Source organism: Electrona antarctica, assembly GCF_951216825.1.
Source record: "Electrona antarctica genome assembly, chromosome: 16".
Taxonomy (NCBI): Eukaryota; Metazoa; Chordata; class Actinopteri; order Myctophiformes; family Myctophidae; genus Electrona; species Electrona antarctica.
In genome coordinates, this window is record NC_136797.1 from 12707992 (window position 1) to 12726892 (window position 18901).

The 18901-nt window shown below is 42.4% G+C and overlaps 1 protein-coding gene across 1 annotated transcript in view; it reads left to right on the forward strand.

The window, feature by feature from the left end:
- Positions 1 to 18901, forward strand: part of LOC306939788 (transmembrane protein 132D) — a 45791-nt gene that overhangs the window by 11093 nt on the left and 15797 nt on the right. Inside the window, exons 4-6 of the mRNA XM_079524486.1 lie at positions 7633 to 7804; positions 13342 to 13485; positions 17551 to 17759. Of these exons, the coding sequence (XP_079380612.1) occupies positions 7633 to 7804; positions 13342 to 13485; positions 17551 to 17759 (525 nt within the window). The remainder of the gene's footprint in view (positions 1 to 7632; positions 7805 to 13341; positions 13486 to 17550; positions 17760 to 18901) is intronic.

The window sequence follows — 18901 nt, forward strand, 5'->3', positions numbered from 1 at the left end:
TGTTTCACAGAATCAAATGTTTTACGGTCATGATTCACCAGGATCCTGGATGTCTTGATTCTAGGCTTAAAATAATTTATATAGGCCTGGGCCATGGCTCAATGGTCCAGGCACCTTGGCTGGTAACCCAGTCTGGCAGTGTGCCGCGGGTTCGACTCCCGATTCCGACGGCCTTTACTGCATGTCTTCACCCCCATCTCTCTCCCCATTTCCTGTCAGCCTAATGTCTGTCCCTCCATAAAAAATATAAAATAAAGACGAAATCCACAAAAAAACATTTAAAAAAATAAAAATAATTGATATAAATATCTTTTGGAAATGTATATTTTTTGGAAATGAATGGGGTCTGGATCGATGAAACGAGACAATGGCCCCCACTGCTATGCCCTATATAGTGTCGTCTTCCGATCCAACTCGTGCAGTATCTCCTTGCAAGTCCACTAACAAACCTAATGGAACATGTTCCTGTAATCACGTTGTGTAAAAGCGAGGAAAGAATTGGGACTGGCCTAGACATGTATTCATTGAAAAAGCCTAATCACAATTCAAGAAGAGTGACATGGAGTTTGATCTTGCCGGTGGCTTCAGAACACAAGTCTTTAAATATAAACCAACTGAATTACAATTGGAGGTAAATGATGATATACAGGCAGCAGCACATTATGACCAAGTGATTTTGAAGGCTGATTGGGCCAGAAAATGGATAATCAGTGATTTCAAGTAGTTAAAAATATTGGTTATACATTTTTACATCACAATCTATACCTGCTATGGTTGACCACATGCAGGCCTGCCTGATGCTATTGGCACACCTTTGAAAACACCTCTACCCAGCAACCTTCTAGCCACACACACACACACACACACACACACACCGCCCGTCCGACCCACTTATCCATAATCATCTATAATCATGGCTACGTTATCCTGGCTTTAGTGCTTGCACGTTCAGCGAGGGGAGATTAGGAAGTAGGGATATTCCAAGTCCTATGTCTCTCACATTGAGCTCTCGCACGCACGCACGCACGCACGCACGCACGCACGCATGTACGCACGCACGCATGTACGCACGCATGCACTCGCACACATTCCATGCTGAGCTATCAAGTGATGATACTTCCAGTGGTATATGGACCGTGACCCCCAAATCACATCTATCAGGGGAGAAGGAGATGGATGTTTTTTGAGGAAATATGGGAATTACCCCCCATGCCTTCACACTATCTCAGTATCTCTACCCCCGCCCCCCCCCCCCCCCCCCCCCTACATCTCTCACACATGCCCCCCCCCCCCATGCACACCATATATTGCATACTTTCCCTTTTGAGTAGGTAGGTGGTGAGGCATGAACCATAAGGAATCTGTCTCATCTATTTGATCTAGAATCTGATCACTGAGCCCACATGCGTTCTATAGGCTCTAAACAGGGATACTATAAGTACTTTAAATGAAGTATAAGAAGAGTATCTTCTATAGTTAATGTCTATAAATTAAAGTACTTTTTACATTTATTCACAATAGAATGAATAAGATAATTATGCAGATAATAATTATCTGCATAATGAAAAACAAACATTGACTTGTTGTAGCCTATTGTTTTTAAGATTTAAGAAGTTAATTTTACCAGTTTGGCTAGTAGTTCAAGACCATTTTATATCTTGTAACAGGCCCAGAATTTGTTACTAGCTTTTATTACTTTGGCACTCTGGTCCTTTGACTGGCCCCCCAAAAGGTATCAACCACTGGTCCTTTGACTGGCCCCCCAAAAGGTATCAACCACTGGTCCTTTGACTGGCCCCCCAAAAGGTACCAACCACTCTGGTCCTTTGACTGCCCCCCCCAAAAGGTACCAACCACTCTGGTCCTTTGACTGGCCCCCCAAAAGGTACCAACCACTCTGGTCCTTTGACTGCCCCCCCCAAAAGGTACCAACCACTCTGGTCCTTTGACTGGCCCCCCAAAAGGTACCAACCACTCTGGTCCTTTGACTGGCCCCCCAAAAGGTATCGACCACTTCTGATCACTTTGCAAATTCAGTCATCATTTAATGCTTTCAAGTACTGTGAGAGGAATTTGGTCAACCACACACAATCAACTGAAACAATCTTAAACATATTAAGGTCGTGTCCATGAGGCTTCTGCATATATATATTAAGGTTGTGTCCATGAGGCTTCTGCATATATATATTAAGGTTGTGTCCATGAGGCTTCTGCATATATATATATATATTAAGGTCGTGTCCATGAGGCTTCTGCATATATATATTAAGGTTGTGTCCATGAGGCTTCTGCATATATATATTAAGGTCGTGTCCATGAGGCTTCTGCATATATATATTAAGGTCGTGTCCATGAGGCTTCTGCATATATATATTAAGGTCGTGTCCATGAGGCTTCTGCATATATATATTAAGGTTGTGTCCATGAGGCTTCTGCATATATATATTAAGGTCGTGTCCATGAGGCTTCTGCCTATATATATTAAGGTTGTGTCCATGAGGCTTCTGCATATATATATATTAAGGTTGTGTCCATGAGGCTTCTGCATATATATATTAAGGTCGTGTCCATGAGGCTTCTGCATATATATATATATATTAAGGTTGTGTCCATGAGGCTTCTGCATATATATATTAAGGTTGTGTCCATGAGGCTTCTGCATATATATATATATATATATATATATTAAGGTTGTGTCCATGAGGCTTCTGCATATATATATATATATATATTAAGGTTGTGTCCATGAGGCTTCTGCATATATATATATATTAAGGTTGTGTCCATGAGGCTTCTGCATATATATATTAAGGTCGTGTCCATGAGGCTTCTGCATATATATATATATATTAAGGTCGTGTCCATGAGGCTTCTGCATATATATATATATATTAAGGTCGTGTCCATGAGGCTTCTGCATATATATATATATTAAGGTTGTGTCCATGAGGCTTCTGCATATATATATTAAGGTTGTGTCCATGAGGCTTCTGCATATATATATATATATATTAAGGTCGTGTCTATGAGGCTTCTGCATATATATATATTAAGGTCGTGTCCATGAGGCTTCTGCATATATATATATATTAAGGTTGTGTCCATGAGGCTTCTGCATATATATATTAAGGTTGTGTCCATGAGGCTTCTGCATATATATATTAAGGTCGTGTCCATGAGGCTTCTGCATATATATATTAAGGTTGTGTCCATGAGGCTTCTGCATATATATATTAAGGTTGTGTCCATGAGGCTTCTGCATATATATATATATATTAAGGTTGTGTCCATGAGGCTTCTGCATATATATATATTAAGGTCGTGTCCATGAGGCTTCTGCATATATATATATATTAAGGTCGTGTCCATGAGGCTTCTGCATATATATATATATTAAGGTTGTGTCCATGAGGCTTCTGCATATATATATTAAGGTCGTGTCCATGAGGCTTCTGCATATATATATATATATATTAAGGTCGTGTCCATGAGGCTTCTGCATATATATATATTAAGGTCGTGTCCATGAGGCTTCTGCATATATATATATATATATTAAGGTCGTGTCCATGAGGCTTCTGCATATATATATATTAAGGTCGTGTCCATGAGGCTTCTGCATATATATATATATTAAGGTTGTGTCCATGAGGCTTCTGCATATATATATTAAGGTCGTGTCCATGAGGCCTCTGCATATATATATATTTGGTCGTGTCCATGAGGCTTCTGCATATATATATATATATATATATATATATATATATATATATATATATATATATATAGTTGGTCGTGTCCATGAGGCTTCTGCAAATATATATATTAAGGTCGTGTCCATGAGGCTTCTGCATATATATGTTAAGGTTGTGTCCATGAGGCTTCTGCATATATATATATATATATATATATATATATATATATATATATTAAGGTCGTGTCCATGAGGCTTCTGCATATATATATATATATATATATATATATATTAAGGTCGTGTCCATGAGGCTTCTGCATATATATATATTAAGGTCGTGTCCATGAGGCTTCTGCATATATATATATTAAGGTTGTGTCCATGAGGCTTCTGCATATATATATATTAAGGTCGTGTCCATGAGGCTTCTGCATATATATATATATTAAGGTTTTGTCCATGAGGCTTCTGCATATATATATATATATATTAAGGTTGTGTCCATGAGGCTTCTGCATATATATATATTAAGGTCGTGTCCATGAGGCTTCTGCATATATATATATTAAGGTCGTGTCCATGAGGCTTCTGCATATATAAATATATATTAAGGTCGTGTCCATGAGGCTTCTGCATATATAATGCCATGTTGCTTGAGTTCTCAGATTCCAGTATATTCTCGCATTAATTATTGACTTAAGGGTTTAATTTACTGGAGAATGTATATTGGTTAAAAAATGTCTCATAAATGAGTAAATGAAATCAAGAGACCGTATACAAGTTTAATTCAATTCAAGGCTGCGGCCGCCACGCCCCGCCCAATGTCAAGATTTTAAAAATGCCTGACAGTTTTCTGAAATACCTATGTTTCTATATCAGTGGTGCTCAATATTTCATGTTAAAGACCCCAAAAATTATATGTATTTGGCCACCGACACCCAGCTGTTTCATATAGCCTACTAATTGATTTCCTTTGGCTGTTTTATTCTATTACATACATTCAACTCTTTGAGTAGAGTTTAACCCTCATTAACCTTTTTGGTTTCCTAATACATTCCACCCTGGAAAAACTAAAGTTTAATTAGGAAAATATATTTGACAATAACTATCCTTTCATTTCAATTTCTCTATCCTGCCCTCATTAAACGCATAATGGGTAATTGAATTCCCCTGCCACTATCGTAACATTGCACTGGTGTTTATTGCATTAATGTTTGACATTGAATTACTTGCATTTCTCACTGGGGTTAACCCATTTTGAGCGGGAACCCCTTTTGGCGTTTTAAAGCATTATGTTATACTTTAGCTATTGAAGAATAGCAGATCTACAAGCTCATGAACTTGTAGGTCTGTTATTTTGAAAAATCGTGAAAATGTGCCTCAAATCCCTCAAATATATATCATTACAGTGAACATTTTAACTCAAATCTTTGCTTCTGGGGAGGTCCCTGGAACAACATGTTTTCAGATGGGGGGGGGCGGAGGTATATTACACAGAATTTCTGGGGTCCTTGACATGAAATATTGAGCACCACTGATACAGAAACATAAGGGTTTTTCAGAAAACTGTTAGGATTTTGAAGAGATTTTTTTTTATTTTCGACATCAGGCCTAAATGGGTTAAAGGGAATTTCCCATGCATATATTTGCATATATTTTAGATCCATGTGCTATTATAACATGGCATGTGACAACTAGCCTGATCCCACTGCATGGCGCTACACAGCAGTGTAGCTTTATTTCTAAAAGGTCCCCATAAAGCCCTATTAAAATGATTGCCTTCAAATCCATGACTCATAATTATTGCCACTAATTACATTACAGTACAGTCTGTCATTGTCTAATGTGTTCAAACGCTGTAGTAAAGACCACGGGGCAACTTCAATCACATGGGCTTGAAACAGACTGAAGGGTTTTATAAACGCTGTAGTAAAGACTATGGGGCAACTTCAATCAATGTGGGCTTGAAACAGACTGAAGGGTTTTATATGGAGGTAGGCATGATTACAAAGTGATAACTCTTGTCATTAAACTACAAGATATGCAGAGTTATACCAAAATGTTATGGTCACCGGCGTGGGTGGTACCAATTTGTGAAAATATCAGTAATTGGCCCCTGGACTAAAATATACTTCTGCTGTTACTGCAGTCAAACGGTATAGAGGCTGGAACTCACCTATGCTGTTTATGGCATAGGCAGCTCCCGAGAAACTAGGCGCAGCTGCTGGACATGAGACTAATTAATTGGAGCGACAGAGAGAGGTGTGTGTGTACTGTGCGCATCAATTTAACAAAGATCAGAAATCAGAAATCAGCAGAGAGTGAGCGACGTTTGCACTACTGTATGTCGAATTGAAGTGGACTCGGCCCCAGACTTTGTTTTCTCCCTGGAAATAAAAACGTCTGGGTTTCCGAGGCTAAACGGTATATGACTCCGCAAAACTCCGCTGCCCGCCTGCTCACCAGTACACGCTCCAGAGACCACATTACACCCGTCCTCCACGACCTACACTGGCTTCCCGTCAAACAAAGAATTCACTACAAAATCCTGCTCACCACCTACAAAGCTCTCAATAACCTGGCTCCCCCCTACCTCTCCGATCTTCTCGAACCTTATGTCCCCCTCCGCTCCCTCAGGTCCAGTGAAGCCAACCTCCTGAAGGTCCACAAGGCCAAGTACCGCACCTGGGGGGACAGGGCCTTCTATGTTTCGGCCCCCAAACTCTGGAATGAACTCCCCAACCATCTCAGAGCTGCTCTTTCTCTCCTCTCTTTCAAAACCTCACTCAAAACTCACCTCCGGGATAGCTTTCCCCAGCTGAGGTCTGGTTAGGATGTCCCCTCCCCCCCTTTCCCTCGTTTATCCTTTTATCTTTTTAACCCAGTACTGTTGCTGTATCCGTTATGTTATGTTTTGCTTTGTTTTTTTTTCTTAAAGGAGCATTCAGTGATTTGGGTGATTTGGAAAACCACCCAGTCCGCCCCGGTAACAAAATGTGCACATGCACGCTCTACAGTGGGGGGAAGTGCAACAGGCCAACAGCATGTGCACCAAGGCCCGCCCCCACTCGATCATGATTGGAGGAAGGCCCCTCTCATCCTGATTGGATGAAGGTTTTGCCACCCGCCACCAAAACTGAAACTAGGGTTTTTTGACCCCAGGGGCTCAGGGAGGATTTCCTTATATGGTCAGCACACTCTATAGTAGGGAGGATTATCCAGAAAAAAAGAAAAAATAAGTGATATTTGAATTAAGTCAAATCACTGAATATACCTTTAATATAAAAGTATGTTCCTAGTGTTCCTATATTTAAAGCGCTTTGGGTATTTAGAAAAGCGCTATATAAATCTGAGCTATTATTATTATTATGACTCGGGTATCTCCAGACATGCTGACTAATCAGATAAAAAAAAAAACACCTTTTATAAAATGTTTGGGAACCACTGGCTTATAGCACCCACGGTGTGCCGTGCTAGTACTTAATAAATTGATGAATGAATTGATTGATTATACCCTCCCAAATGCCGCTTTGGCACATTCCATATGATGACAAGTGGTATATTAAAACCCATTTTGGGCGGGAACCCCTTTTGGTTTTTTAAGCATTATGTTATGCTTTAGCTTAATGAAAAATAGCAGATCTACAAGCTCGTAGCGCGGCACTCGGTGCCGCGCTATGAGGTCTGCTATTTTTGAAAAATCGTGAAAATGTGGCGCAAATCTTTGAATATATATTCTTTGAGAGCGAACGTTTCTAACTCAAATGTTTGCTTCTGGGGGGCTCTCTGGAACAACATATTTTCAGATGGGGGTCGGCGGCCAATTACATTTCTTTTTGGGGGTCCTTGACATGAAATATGGGTTTTTCAGAAAACTGTCAGGATTGTAGAATCGAGCTCAGGTCTAAAATGGGTTAAACTGTATCTCCACTGAACAGGGGCCTGCTGGAGGTTCTACAGATGGACTTCTCCCCCAAGGCTGTTTCGGAGCAGACCGAGAGCCAGATGATCACCTGGCGTCTGGAGTTGCCAGGGAACGTCAAAGATGTCGGCATGATGAAGGTCTACACCACTCAGAGAGATTATGTTGGGCTGGCGCCACTGGTCATGGTGAGAATACACTGACCACACCACAGACACACTATATAATTCTTGCTGTCGGGAGGAAACCTCCTAACTCCATTTTTTAGTTGTTTTTGTTGTTTTTTTGTGCATAAATCAGTGCTATTGAACACCCTTTACGTCTGTGTGTTGTTTAGAAAATACTGAACCAATGGAAAGTAGTAAAAAGTGCTTGGGAAAGTTGGGACAAAACCTCTTAACTCCATTGGACCCTCAAACTATCTGCTAAAACGGGGGGGGGGGGGGGGGTCAAAATATAAGGTTTTCTTAATTTCCTGAAAAAAATTGTATTTTTAATTTCCTGAAAAATGAACATTTTGAAGTTTGGTGGTTTCCTCCTGACGACAGCAGAGATATTGTGGTTGTTGTAACAGCTGGGCAGCTGGGGAACATTTCCATGGCATTTATACAACACCGTTTCCCAACCAGTGGGTCGGGAAACTCGGGACCCATCGTTGGGTCGCAGTTCAATTGTTGTGGGGTCGCGAGTAAATATCTCCTTTTATTCCGATTCCTACATTTATAAGGAAAGAAATACCGGTATATGCTGGCCAGTGGCCAGCCATGCGAAAAGCAAAAAAAACTCCAAAAGGCTGCCAAACAGACCGCGGGTGTCGAGACAACAAGCCACGCTCAACCCGTCCCATCGCAGCTTCATTTGACCAGCTGTCGGCTGAGGTGTTGTGGGCAGCACAGGTGACGTTGTTGAACAGATCTCAGAAAACGGGAAAGAGGAACCTTGTGCATCTGTCAAATGGACGGGCTGAATGTAAACTGGAACAGCATTTGATTTGCTGCAATCTGAATTTGCCCAAGTCAATACATCCCTACTTAACACCTTTATTGCCCAGAACGGAGAAAAACAACAAAAGTGTAATTAAAAAAAAAAATCCATGCATCCTTCATTACTTTTGAATTCATAAATGGGGCAAATGCAACGCAATGGACGATTTTACGCACGCACGCACGCACGTGCACACGCGCGCACGAGCGCGCACACACACACTGGAACAAATGTGTGGGAACCCTGACTGTTGTATGACAAAGCAGGGCATTAAAAAAACGGTAAACGATGAAATATGGAGATACAGGGTTTCAGCCCGACAGCAACGATATGCAATATGAGTCTTATTGTTGCTGCATTTGCTGTGTTTTGTCATTTAGTTTAGGAGTAATTAGTATACTTTTTCCAGCACCAGTAACAATACATTACCTTCCCACTGTCTGGAGAATTAACCTCTCCGGGACATGCCATAAAGTCGACTCTGGCTGTCCCAATAAATTACGGCTATTGTTGTCTCATCTACGCTGATGTTTTAAGGAGGAGGGAAGCGAGGAGATTATAAATGGCCTGTAAAGTGTTGTCAGATACAGTGGGGTATCTGTTAATTGTGGAGAACCCTCATACAAGGTTACTTGGCTCCCACAAAGCTGAACGTTGCAGCACGGCAGTTGATGAATCAATGAAGTTGGCATTTATTAAGGTAAAAGATTGCTCATAATGTCCTTGAAGGGAAGGGAAGGGAAGGAGGAGGCAAACGTGTACCACAATAGAAAGGTAGGGTATAACTTTGCAACAAATACCATTAATCTACTGTGTGCGGGGCCACACACGCATGCATGCCCTTCCAGCCCTTCCACTTCTAGCACTCAGGGGCAGAATTATATAAGGCATGTATGAGTTCCTCCTCTCCCATACATACCATACCATGCACCTTTACACAGTGTTTTCAATTTGTAAGTCAATAGGTGCCGGCCGGAGCACACACGCAAGCTCTCTGCGCGGCACGTGCATGTGCGCGTGCATGTTCATACACGGTGCGCGTGCATGTGCACTGAAGGAAAAAAAACAAAACGTTTGTATCCGTTTTCTGCGTATACTTTTCGGCCTATTCGCGGCCGCCTCCCCCCGTCACGGGAGCTCACAATAATGTAGGCTCAGGGATGGATAGATTGCTCTTGCATGAACGTCACTGAATGATGACGCACAGACGCAAGAGCCGCGCGTCAGTCATGAACTGAAGCCTGTCGTCACTGAATGACGCAAGAGGCGTGCGTCAGTCAGTGTATTGTTGTCGGCGGCGTTTTGCCGCGTGTGATTCATCAATAAATGGAGTGACCTTGTGGCGCTCCAAAGAGAGAACCCTTCTTGCAAAAGCCTGTGAAAATGTCAAAACATAAGCAGCTAGATTTCTCAGTATCATTAGTGTTAGGATCCGACATGCCCCAAGGGTTGCTCTCCAATATTGCTCTATACCCTGATTCGATGGCTTATGATTGGGTCACAGTTGAAGCATCATCTAGAGCAGGGGTTCTCAACCCGTGGGTCGCGACCCCTCGGGGGGTCGCCAAATTATTTTAGGGGGTCCCCAAATTATTTTCAAAAATAAAATTTAAAAATAAATCTATTTCTTTTTTTTTTTTTTTTCTCCACGATTTTTCTAAAATAGCAGACCTACAAGCTCGTAGCGCGCCACTCGGTGGCGCGCTACGAGCTTGTAGATCTGCTATTTTTAAATAGCTAAATTATAACAATGCTTAAAACACCAAAAGGGGTTCCCGCCCAAAAGGGTTTAAGGTTATTGTAGCAGTCAATTTATATTGGGGGTCGGGAGGGGGCGGGGCGGGGGTCCCGAGACGTTGCCAAAGCATTTTCGGGGGTCCCCGGCCAAAAACGTTGAGAACCCCTGATCTAGAGCATGTCCTTTTTAGAATTGCGGTCAGCATCTGTCAAGCCAATTCAGTATTTAAGTCCGACGTCATTTTGTAGTGCTACGTAACGTCCGGGTCCAAGTGGCACCAGCTCCCGTCCGCATCTCATTGTAAATAGAATATCTAAACGCGTGAATCTTTTTACAATGACGTTATTTTTCAGAAAGGAAGCCATTGAGGGTTAAAATGGGTCTTAATGCTTCCAACTCGAGTAGAATTATTAATGTTTTGTACAAGTGTCTATGACAAAAAAAAATTATTATATATTTTATTATCATTATTATTGAAGGTCCATTTGCTCAGTAAAATATTTCGGGGGCATATTTAGAATGTTTGCAGGCTTGAGTATGTTGAATCTAGTTTGCATTAATTAGGATTTAGTTGACACAATGAAATAAAATGGCGATAGTATTCCGTGTGGGGCAGACGGCCTGTCACCGCCAGATTTGGGAGAGCAGCGCAGCTTTGTTGTTGCGAGGAAAGCAGTAAAATGAGACTTTCGTGGTTGTTTTCGTCTCAGATTTAGTCCGACGGAGCGTCACAGTATAACTCTATGGGGACACAAAAGCGACACAAAGTAGGACCCGGATGTATCTCAGGAGGGGGTGCTCACGTCACAGCTAAAATACTGAATAGAGTTTAGAATGCAAAGGCTGCCAGCGAACATCTGACCAAGCGCCGCCTTGCCTGCCTGATTGCTACGTCTGCAAACAACAAGCAGAGAATAACATGAAAGGAAACTTGAGGTTCTGCCTAGACATTCAGGCACATGCACAGAAATGCATGCACAGCCCACACACCCACAACAAACACATACTCCCTAATGCATTAACACTATATACGACCTAGAGTTCATGCAGGACGCAGAAGACACACAGCCCAGCTGTAATCGGCTGTCAGTCTTGCTGATTGAATCAGCGTTTCTACATGCCAATCACAGGCCATTCTCACAAGGCAGTCCATTTAAATATGGCTCACACCTACACTTGATCTCCGCGACACCAATATGCTGCCACACACATGTGGCTGCTCGCAAAGCTTTTCCACCACTAGACCTGACACTTTTTAATTCTTTAGTTTAGAGTTACTTACATGGCTCTAAAGTTGAACTGAAATTCAGTGTTGTGCATGGCTGTAAGATTTATCAGAAATGATATGCCTTGCAAAGCTCTAAAGTTACACTGAAAATGAATTAAACAGTGTGAGTGGAGCACAGTTCCAGCATGAAGGGGTACTGCAGTCAGCACAGCATGGTGTTGAGTTTGACAAGCCCAAGTTGAAAAGAAAATCAAGGCCAGGAAATTTCAAAGACAAAGCCGAGGCAGGTCTGACACGAACACATTCATCGTATGGCTAGACGGAGAGGAGAACATCGTTTCAAAAATGTAGACGATACAACTATCAGGACGGGAACCCCCTTTTGGTGTTTTAAAGCATTATGTTATTCTTTAGCTATTGGAAAAATAGCAGATCTACAAGCTCGGTGCCGCGCTATATGAGCTTGTAGGTCTGCTATTTTTGAAAAAGATCGCTTTCACTTTTAGGATTTAGAAGACATTTTTCGTTCTCAGGTCTAAAAGATTTAATAACCTACTGGCAAGCAGTAAGACCCAGCCCAGCATAGCCTGTCGCTGTCCATGGTTCTGTAATGGCCATCTCTCTGTCCCCTCTCTCTCTATCTCTCTCTCTCTCTCTCTCTCTCTCTGTAATATTTATGTGGGTCCCAATGTGAAATATTGCGGGATTATGCAGGACTAGACCGTAATGTCGCAGGATTATGCAGGACTAAATACTTAAATACCCGGGCGAGGAGGAGGGGGCGGTCAGAAATTAAGCCATTGCTGGGAATGGTCAGAAATCCAATGGGAGGGAGAGGGACTAAGAAAACCCGTCCCGTGCAAAGTTCTACTTGAGCAGGCTGGGGTATGAAACTGGAGGCCCGCACGCCAGATGTGGCCTGCAGAGAGGTCCAAACTGGATGTGGGTTGAGTTGGGGTAAAGGAAAAAGGAATGTAGGCTACAAAAAACAAGACGTACAGTATCTAAAATAATAATCAGTGAACAAAATGTGTTAAATTAAAATATTCACATCCAGTTCTCATCCACCTGTATGTGCCAGCTGCTGTCTCTCTCTTTGCCGCTACATGTGTTGGCAAAGCTGGTGGATGTCTTAACAATGGAGGCAGCCGGTGGTAACACCCGCTGTGTGTAAGCACCTCACATGAGGGACCCGTCTACATCGTCTCACCCTTGAGCACAGCACTGCGTTGAAGACTGTACTGTGAGTGAGGCAGAGAGAATCAGGCACCTTGCAGGAGAATGTAAGGGGAGCTAGTGCATTATGGTGTGTGTGATATGAAATGTGAGCTTTAATCATATTCCATCATATTCAAGTGCTTTTGGAGAGAAATGAGACTGAGTCACTTTCAGTAGTAGAGCACTGTAGAGGGGAGCTGTGTGTCTGTGACAGTTTTACCCCATTCATAGTTTGACCTATCAGTAGGCCAAACACTAGTGGACATGGCCTGCCCAGCCACAATAAAGTCAATGAGCTAGGCTCCAATATTACTTTCAATTAGGTGTCATGCAGAAATTGGACTATTCAATCAGGAACGAGAAAGGGAGGCCAGTGCCAGAGATGACCCAGTCTTCACGATCTTGCATATTTGGTGGATATATATCAGAACATTTGCTTAAAATGCCAGGTTGCAACATCATTGTTCGAGACTTCTGCCGTAGTGCATGTGCCTATACATCACTGGCTAAAACTCTCTCTCTTTCTCTCTCTCTGTCTGTCTTCTCCTCCTAAACAGTACAGTGATATCCTCAACACAGCAGTGTTGACTGGAAAGACGGTGTCTGTCCCTGTGAAGACTTTGGCTGTAGAAGCCGATGGGTCAGTTACCGATGTCACCAACTACACCAACTGCAGGTCTACAGAGGAGGACATTCTCAAGGTCAGTCACATTGATTGATTGATTGATTGATTGATTGATTGATTGATTGGCGTACGTGTAAGCTTGATAGCAAAATGGTAATGAAGGAGCTGAGTGAGTTGAACGCTGAATGAATGAACGGGGGGTTATACACTGCACATACGTACCAAACAGACACAATGGATTTATTCACCATAGGTGTGTTTGTCGTTTTTGAACGGTGCAAGTCGCTCCAACATTTAAACCGAGTGTGTCTATAGGTTCAGGTTTGTATAAATGTATAAATACAATGACATTATTTTTCTTCGAGCACTCTCAAGTCTTATATACACCAGTTTAAACGGGACAAAAACAAACAACAAATTGCTATAGTGCAAAAGAGAGTGCAGAATAAAGTGACAATACAGTTCAATGTCAGCTGTTCAGCAGCCTGACTGCCTGGGGGAAGAGACGGGTGGTACGAGATGTGATGCTCTGGTAGCGTTTTTTGGAAGGGAGTAGTTGGAGTTGGAACAGGGTAGTTGCGGGGATGGCTGGTGTCTTTAATGATGTTGTGGGCTTTTTTTCCGTACAGCGAGTGGTGTAGATGTTATGGATTTTAGCTGCCGTTTTAACGGTCCTCTGCAGCCTGTTGCAATCGTGTTGCAAGTCGTGTTACCGTACCACACTGTGATATAGCGCCACCATGAGGCAGCTTTTCACATTTTTATCTATAACTGCACCGATCTGCGTGAAACGTTGCATGCACACTCCCTAGAGGCCAAGGAAAAACCTTTGACCTGCATTTTTTACATCTGCCTTTTATAGAGCCACCAAGAGGCCGACTTTTGTAAAACACATTTTTTTATATTACTCCTCCAGATTCTGTCCAAAAATCCCGCAAATCGTTACACACTATCTCTATAGTCATGTGCTCAAGACGGATCTGTCCGATATTTCATATTCCATCCTAATTGGCTAACATTGGCCTTCAAAGTTTGCAGGATTGGCCCGTTTTGAACAAAAAGCCTCAAATCATGAACGCAGCGTGCAATTTACGTGAAATCTTTCACGCACTTTCCTACTAGGCTGAGGAATATATCCCACCCTTTTCACATTGCCTGTGAAATTGCCACCAACAGGTGGACTTTTGCAAAACACATTTTTTTGAACAAAATGCCTCAAATCATCCCATTTTCTTTTCTTTTTAGACCTTAAAAACAAGATTCATTATGGAATTATGACTTCCCTGCAAGCTAAATGGGGGAGTGTGTGTATTTCATACAACTCGGATGCATTTAGATGCACGCATCATCAAACTCACCAGGTCACTCTTAAATGTATGTGTGAAGTCAAAGTATCATCATGGATAAAAGCCGACTCACATATGGCACTGGAGACTGATCTCATGATCCCACTGCACAAGCTTCTAAGCATAGCGTTTTGACCTTGGTGTAATGGATCTATGTTACTAGGACAGTGGGAAAAGATGACCGAAAACAAGGATCGCGTGGGAAAGTGCATGAGGGCGAAAAGGGGTGGTAGAGAGTGCGAGGGGGGGGGGGGGGGGGGAGAAAGAAATTATGACAGATGGCAAAATACTGGTGGGAAAAAATACTGAGTGATAGAGAATTATTTTACTTTCTATCAGAAGCTGTGTCGGGCTCACGGCCTCTGATTTTGAGTGTTTGTGAGAGAGAGTTTAAGCCCGTGTGTGTGTGTGTGTGTGTGTGTGTGAGAGAGAGAGAGAGAGAGAGAGAGAGAGAGAGAGAGAGACAAAGAGACAGCAAGTGAGTGAAGGTCTAAAACGATGCCTTATATAATATTATATAATAGCACAACTTAAAACAACTTTGATTCCAAAATAGCTTTCAAGCTTTGAAATGTTCCATGAAACGTGTTGACTGTGACCATTGTGTTCAAGGTTGTACTTTATTGTTACATCTTGTGTACAGATACATAAGAGTAAAACATATTTTAGTTTTGGCTTCCTTACAGACAATGCAGCAGCATAGATATCCTAACATTCAAAAACAACAAAACCACAGCAAGCACAGCAGACAAAGAATAAAGAGTGCAAGAAAGAGCAATGAAAGTGTAACAAATAATAGTAACACATGTACATGTGCATGTTCTCCCTGTAGTAGCAAAGTTAGGTAAAGTTTTTGTGAACAGCTTCACAGTAGGTCATGTTCCATATATACAACACAATTTAGTTTTTGTTGTCAACCGTTTTAACTATCTGTCTGTGTCCCTTTTGTTCCCATACTGTATATGGAGATTTTTGTGTCTGCCATGTGCCCGAAGAGTGCAAACTGACTGTGAAAAAGTGATCAATTTGCAGGTGTGGGGTTGCCATGGCAATTGGCTGAGGCAGAGGCTGGGAATTGCATATGTGAGGGGCCGATTAGGCCCACTGGCAGAGCCTGACCAGAGCCTTTTGTGGTGGTTCTGGAGAACCGTGGGTCCGACCGACTCGATACCGGTTACTGCACTCCCTGCGGGGGTGTGGAACGCGTGTGTCGAATGTGAAGGCTGCAAACGGTTCTCGAGTTATGTGCATTACAACCGTACACGCACGCACCCACGCACGCACGCAAACACGCACAGACGTGGCGCATTTATAGTAGGATGTTCCATATACAGCAAATTTAGTTTAGAAGGGTGCAAAAATGTATCATGATAGTGGTGGGGGTGGCTATGGCTTATCCCTTGCTGGAGTGGTGAAGTAACATTTACTCCTATAGCTTGATGAAGATGCTACTATACTTATATTTGAGTTGTTGGTAAAGTGACGATATCAGCAGAGATCCCGGATCAGACAACAGTCAACTCGGATAATAGTTCACTATGTGGAGGTAGAAACTGCACACTGCTTTTCAATAACCACCACACAACTCATCTTTGATTACCCCTTACTTATTGCGTGCGTGCGTGCGTGCGTGCGTGCGTGCGTGCGTGCGTGCGTGCGTGCGTGCGTGCGTGTCGTTGGCCTGGGAAGGACGGTGTCAGAACAGTGACCCCCCCCCCCAAAAAAGAGGGAAAAAACGAACGAAGAAATAAGCGTTGATTAAAAGCCTCAACATGGGTGGGATGCCCTCCTTCCCTCCCTCCCTTTCTTTTCCACCTTTCCCCCTCTATTTCCTCTACTCTGTGATCCTCTCTCTATTCTCCAGTCTAGTGCTCTCCAATTACTGTACCTCTGTGGAGCTGGCGGTGTGTTAAGATAAGTGAGGCGGTTGTGGAGATAGGCCCCTGGTTGTTAAATAAGACACACCGACTGCTGTGTTTTCTCCACGTTGGCCCAGCTGGCAGGGAGCTTGCTATGCTCTTCCATACAGCGCCCAGCAGCAGTATATAGGCCTTTATAGGGTATAGTACTCATTAGTATTCAGCAACAGTTGCCTAAAGACCCAGGGTCATACATTTACACGACATAAACAGGAACACAGCCCTGGATTCCCTGGCCAGACTCTGACAGAATGTACTTTGCAAGCAAAATGCATTATTATTTGTTTTCTCTTTTTGTTTCAGGACTAAATTATTTTTTTCAATGGTTCTGAGATTCCTCACTTTTGTTTTTGGCTTTTCTGCTTTTATTGATAGTATCAAGTGGAATAGATAGGTTTAGGTTTATTTATTTAGCATGTAGTGCAAAATATAGACAATACATATAAAAATAAAAATAAATACAATGCAAGGACAGGAAGAAGCCAGCTGGCTTATTTGGAATCCTTTCCTGTATGGAAGAGGTCATTGATTTTTGGTTTTGTTTCTGTTTCTGAATTTATGTCTTGTCTTGTCTTGTCTGTCTGTCTGTCTGTCTGTCTGTCTGTCTGTCTGTCTGTCTGTCTGTCTGTCTGTCTGTCTGTCTGTCTGTCTGTCTGTCTGTCTGTCTGTCTGTCTGTCTGTCTGTCTGTCTGTCTGTCTGTCTGTCTGTCTGTCTGTCTGTCTGTCTGTCTGTCTGTCTGTCTGTCTGTCTGTCTGTCTGTCTGTCTGTCTGTCTGTCTGTCTGTCTGTCTGTCTGTCTGTCTGTCTGTCTGTCTGTCTGTCTGTCTGTCTGTCTGTCTGTCTGTCTGTCTGTCTGTCTGTCTGTCTGTGGTCCAGGTGTCGGATCGCTGTGACTACGTCTATGTGAACGGCAAAGAGACCCGAGGGAGGACCAAGGTGTTGCTCAACTTCACCTACAGCTTCCTGAGTGCCCAGCTGGAGGTCAGTGTGTGGATGCCCCGCCTGCCTCTGCAGATCCACGTGTCTGACTCTGAGCTCAGCCAGATCAAAGGATGGAGGGTCCCCGTCTCTACTGGCAGCAGAAGGTAAGGCAACGCCACTTGACACATCATTGACCGTTCCCCACTCGCAGGGCCTTCATTTGATGTAATTTAGGCCTGACATCTGAAAGAATATATATTCAAAGATTTGTGCCGCATTTTCACGATTTTTCAAAAATAGCAGACCTACAAGCTCGTAGCGCGCCACTCGGTGGCGCGCTATGAGCTTGTAGATCTGCTATTTTTCAATAGCTAAAGTATAACATAATGCTTAGTTAAAACACCAAAAGGGGTTCCTGCCCAAAATGGGTTAACACATTTAGACCTGAGACCAGATTCTACAAATGTTTTCTAAATCGTGACAGTTTTCTGAAAAACCTCTTGTTTCTGTGTCAGTGGTTCTCTAAACGATTTCATGTCAAGGAACCCCAGAAATGATATGCAATTGGCCGCGAACCCCAATCTCAAAATATGTTGTTCCAGGAACCTCGCAGAAGAAACGATATGAGTTGAAAACGTTCGCTCTAAAATAATATAATATATTCAAAGATTTGCACCACATTTTCACAAATTTTCGAAAATAGCACATCTACAAGCTCGTATAGCACGGCACTCGCTGCCGTGCTACGTCATGAGTGGGTTAAAATGAACAGCCAGAACTTATATGAGAATACTGAGCCAGATAAGAAGGAACTAATGTTCAACCTTGCTTGTTTCTATACTAGTCTAAATTCACATGATTTTGTCGATGGAAGATTTGCGATGCTTCTTGAGTTTCCTTCAAGTCAAATGTCACTTTGATGACTTGTCAAAACTGAGCAGAAAATCCTTGATATCCACAAAATGGCAACGAATGTAATCGCCTCGTAAAGAAAGCCATAATAGGACATAAACCTTTTTATTTGTTTGTTTGTTTACCGGCAGAAAAGGACAAGCGAGAGTTGAATGGAATGTAATATAGATTGCCACTATGCAGATGCTATGCTGATAATACTCCATTTTTGAGGTTTTAGATATTTTTTGCATAAATCAGTGCTATTGAACACCTGTCTGTGTGTTGTTTCGCAAACATTGAAACAATGGAACATTAAAAATAGCTTTGGACAAAACCTCTTAACTCCATTGGACCCTCAAAACTGTCTGCTAAAGCAGCCAACTCCACCACCTCTCCCCCCCGCATGGAAGTC